This window comes from Garra rufa, chromosome 7 (genome assembly GCF_049309525.1).
Source record: "Garra rufa chromosome 7, GarRuf1.0, whole genome shotgun sequence".
Taxonomy (NCBI): domain Eukaryota; kingdom Metazoa; phylum Chordata; class Actinopteri; order Cypriniformes; family Cyprinidae; genus Garra; species Garra rufa.
The window spans coordinates 2524267-2529016 of NC_133367.1; the positions used below are offsets into that span (position 1 = coordinate 2524267).

Sequence of the window (4750 nt, forward strand, 5' to 3'; positions counted from 1 at the left end):
AAGTTGAAACTCTGTTCTTCAGGTGTGTTTGGCGACGAAGTGCGGGAGGGGCGTTCAGTCACTCTAAACTCTGGTCTCACTGAAATAATGGATGGCGATCTGATTCAGTGGAGGTTTTTTAACAGTTTAATAGCTGAAATCAATAAACAGGGTGAGAGAATCACAGTATTGTATGATGTTCTTGATGGGAGATTTTGGAACAGACTGAAGCTGGACAATCAAACTGGATCTCTGATCATCACAAACACCATAACTGCACTCGCCGGACGATATGAACTACAGATCAACGGTGTGAGGAAGAGTTTCAATCTCACTGTCCATTGTGAGTTCATTTTAGTTTCAACTATTCTTTTTTTTCGTGTTTATTTTGTTGTTTTATGATGTTACTCGTGTGGAATTGATGTTTTTAACATTTTACTTTTTCTTAAAATCTTTCTGCGATTAACTTATTTTTCTGTTTGTCCTTCAGCATGGTTTGCTTTTAGACAAGCAAGAAAGGCAGTGTCAGCGACGGCTGGAGATTCAGTCACTCTAAATGCAAATTTTATTAAAATCCTTGATGATGATCGGATTCAGTGGAGTGTTTTCAACGCTTTAATAGCTGAAATCAATAAACAGAACAACAGCATGACTGTATATGATGATGTTCTTGATGGGAGATTCAGACACAGACTGAAGCTGGACAATCAGACTGGATCTCTGACCATCACAAACATCACAACTGAACATGCTGGAGATTATATACTACAGATCTACTATATAAGGATTGATTACATGCTCACTGTCTATGGTAAGTTAAATATTGACTTCACCTGTTGTTTAATGATATTATTTATTTCATTTTTCCTTATTAGAGCATCAAAGTCGATCTGAAGAAGTATATAATCATTTAATCGGTTTAATTCTTAAAATGACCAAACAATTCTTCATAGAATCCAGATTTATATTAATATTCTACTTATTAGATTAATTTTAAAAGCTCTACTTTGGATCAGTCTTGGCTTTTCTTGTCTGCTTAGATTTTGTTCATTCATCCTCATTTTCGCTTTATTCTCTTATGCTTCCAGCTCATCTGCCTGTTCCTGTCATCAGCAGTAACTCTTCACAATGTTCTTCATCATCATCATCATCATCACAACAAAATTGTTCATTGTTGTGTTCAGTGGTGAATGTGAGTCATGTGACTCTCTCCTGGTACAAAGGAAACAGTGTATTGTCCAGCATCAGTGTGTCTGATCTCAACATCAGTCTCTCTCTACCTCTGGAGGTGGAATATCAGGATAAAAACACCTACAGCTGTGTGATCAACAATCCCATCAGCAACCAGACTCAACATCTGGACATCAGTGAACTCTGTCACACATGTTCAGGTACGGCAGCACTGCTGATATTAGTTGATGTCGGCACTGATATTATTATTTATTGACTGAGCTGATCTCAGTTTGATGTTGTTATTCCTCAGACTCTGTCCACTGTTGTGGTCCTACTGAAGCTGTGATCCGATTGGTCCTCTCTGCTCTGGTGGGCGTGGCTACTGTCATTCTTCTGGTTTATGACATCAGATCCAGAAGAGCTGAACAAGATTTTTAATGACTTATTTTTTTAATATCTTTCTGTATTCCTCTTCCTTAACGACTGAATTCTGAAACGCCATCAGCGCTGAATAGAGTCAGTTTGAACTGAGAATGAAATTTAAATGTTGACAAGGGAACACTTCTCATTTATTTTAGTTTAAGTTGATGAACTAAAACTGAAAATAAATAAAAATGACACAGGTCCTAAGTTAAACTGCTGAACATCACAAAAACAACCAAACTACAACAACGTAAACTAAAATGAAGAAGAATATAAAAACAAAAAGTGTTTCAAAATATTAATAGAAATAGTCTAGTACTTAGAATAGCATCTCTATTATATGAACACTGGTTTGAATCTCACAGGATCTCATGACAAGATTGAACTGTTAGTTTAAGACTCAATAAAGAAACATTTTTAAGCATCTCTAAAATATGAGAACTTTAGAGAATAACAAGATCTTCAGAAAGCTACAGTCTGGAGTGGAAAGTGACACTTTAGAGTGTAAAATAATCAGCAAAAACAAACAAACAAACAGCCGTTGGTCACACACATCAGCACTGTTAAAGATGTGTATTTTAGCTGACAGTAGAGTTTCTCATGACTTTAGAGATCAGCCTCACTTCAGAGCATCCGTCATTTCATTACTGAACCACTTTTGAAGAGTTCGTCTGAAACTGTTAAAGATGTTTGACAGATTTTGGTTGTGTTTGTGCTTCTGCCGTCTGGTTGGTGAGTTTATTACTTCAGTTTTGTTTTTATCCCATGTTATAAATTACTAGTTAAATTAGTCAGAGAGGATTACATTTGCTCATTAGAAAATACGGTTTCCTCACACTTATATCCCACTGCAAAACATGCTTGTCGCTACAAATTATGGCAGACTGTACATTCTTGGGTGGATTTTTGTCCTTATAGGATGATTGTGTACACACACTACCAACACATTTGTGACCCTTGGCCACAAAACCAGTTATAAGGTTAAATTTAAAAAAATTTTAAACTGAGATGCATGCATCATTTGAAAGCTCAATCAATAAGCTTTCTATTGATGTATGGTTTGTTAGGATAGGACAATATTTGGCTGAGATACATTTATTTGAAAATTAGGAATCTGAGGGTGCAAAAAAAATCAAAATACTGAGAAAATCACCTTTAAAGTTGTCCAAATTAAGTTCTTAACAATGCATATTACTAATCAAAAATGACATTTTGATATATTTACAGTAGGAATTTTACAAAAAAATCTTCATAGACATGATCTTTACTTAATTTCCTAATGATTTTTGGTATAAAAGAAAAATCTGAAATTTTGACCCATGCAATGTATTTTTGGCTATTGCTACAAATATACCCCAGCGACTTAAGACTGGTTTTGAGGTCCAGGGTCACATATATGTTCAAATGCCACGTAAAAGTAAATGCTTATGTGACACGCAATCTGACAGCAATGTTCCTGTGCCTTAGTTTCAGATGTGTGCGCTCAGAAAATATCAAAGTTTAAACTGATACAGCTTTAAAACACATGCAAATTATAAATGGTGGAAGCAGCTCATTTGCATTTTCTTGCTTTTTCTTTTTCATATAAAAATCTATTCCTCTTTTCATTTATTAAACGAGTTGATAAGTATTTTAGTGAAGCTTCATCAAACCAACAGCGAGTGACTTTAAACCTTTAATCTATGAAAAAAAAAATGTTTTTCAGATGTCTTTGGTTATAATTGGTATTATTTGCCAGTGAAGGAGGGAGATTCAGTCACTGTACCGTCTGGTCTTACTGAAATAATGGATGATTATAAAATTCAGTGGTGGTTTAAAAATGATTTAATAGCTGAAATCAATAAACAGGCTGACAGAATGACTGTAAATGATGATGTTCTTGATGGGAGATTCAGAGACAGACTGAAGCTGGACAATCAAACTGGATCTCTGACCATCGCAAATTTCTCAATTGAACTTAATGGATATTATGTACTACTGAACAACAGTGTGTTAATTCGTTTCAGACTTCTTGTGTATGGTGAGTTAAGAAATTACAACTGAGCAAAACTTATTTTTGTTGTTGCATGATATTGCATACTTCAAAAATGTAAACTATTTAATTTTGTAAATCATTATAAAGTTATTTTAAAGTCTAAATCTGTCACAAACAGTGCTCTGTGTGTTCTCTGTGTGTTTGGTGATGCAGTTGAAATATCAGTGATGGAGGGAGATTCAGTCACTCTAAACTCTGACATTGAAATGATGGATGATGATGAGGTTAGTTGGTATGGAAATCAAAGCACTTTAATAGCTAAAATTCAACAAGTTGACAGCATGACTGTATATGATCAAGTTCCCGATGAGAGATTCAGAGACAGACTGAAGCTGGACAATCGAACTGGATCTCTGACCATCACAAACATCACACTGAAACATGCTGGACGTTATAAACGACATATAATTAATAGACTTGAGTCATATAAGGTATTCAGAGTCTCGGTCTACGGTGAGTAGAGATCGTTTGTCCTGTTCATCAAATACCCTTTTTCTAATCATCTTTATTAACTTATTCCATATTGAATTGTTGAATCATTTCCTAGTTTGAAATGACAAAACGTTTAAACTCCCTGTATATTCCGTATATTCTCTCATGTTTTGCAGCTCATCCGTCTGTTCCTGTCATCAGCAGAGATTGTTCTTCATCATCATCACAGCAGAATTGTTCATTGGTGTGTTCAGTGGTGAATGTGAGTCATGTGACTCTCTCCTGGTACAACGAAAGCATTTTATTGTCCAGCATCAGTGCGTCTGATCTCAGCATCAGTCTCTCTCTACCTCTGGAGGTGGAATATCAGGATAAAAACACCTACAGCTGTGTGCTCAACAATCCCATCAGCAACCAGACTCAACATCTGGACATCAGCAAACTCTGTCACACATGTTCAGGTACGGCAGCACTGCTGATATTGATGTTGGTGCTGATATTAATGTTTATTGACTGAGCTGATCTCAGTTTGATGATTTTGTTTCTCAGACTCTGTCCACTGTTGTGGTCCTACTGAAGCTGTGATCCGATTGGTCCTCTCTGCTCTGGTGGGCGTGGCTACTGTCATTCTTCTGGTTTATGACATCAGATCCAGAAGAGCTGAACGAGATCAAGCACACATTCACACATCAATCTGAGCTGTTTATA

The 4750-nt window shown here is 36.0% G+C and overlaps 1 protein-coding gene across 1 annotated transcript; it reads left to right on the top strand.

Moving 5' to 3' along the window:
- On the top strand, positions 1-4497 carry LOC141338461 (SLAM family member 9-like; the record flags this gene model as incomplete). Its single annotated transcript, XM_073844010.1, has 3 exons — positions 1-322; positions 1068-1370; positions 1463-4497. Coding segments are annotated over 3 exons (753 nt in total), but the record flags the coding sequence as incomplete, so codon positions are not given.
- Between the last annotated feature and the right edge of the window lie 253 nt (positions 4498-4750).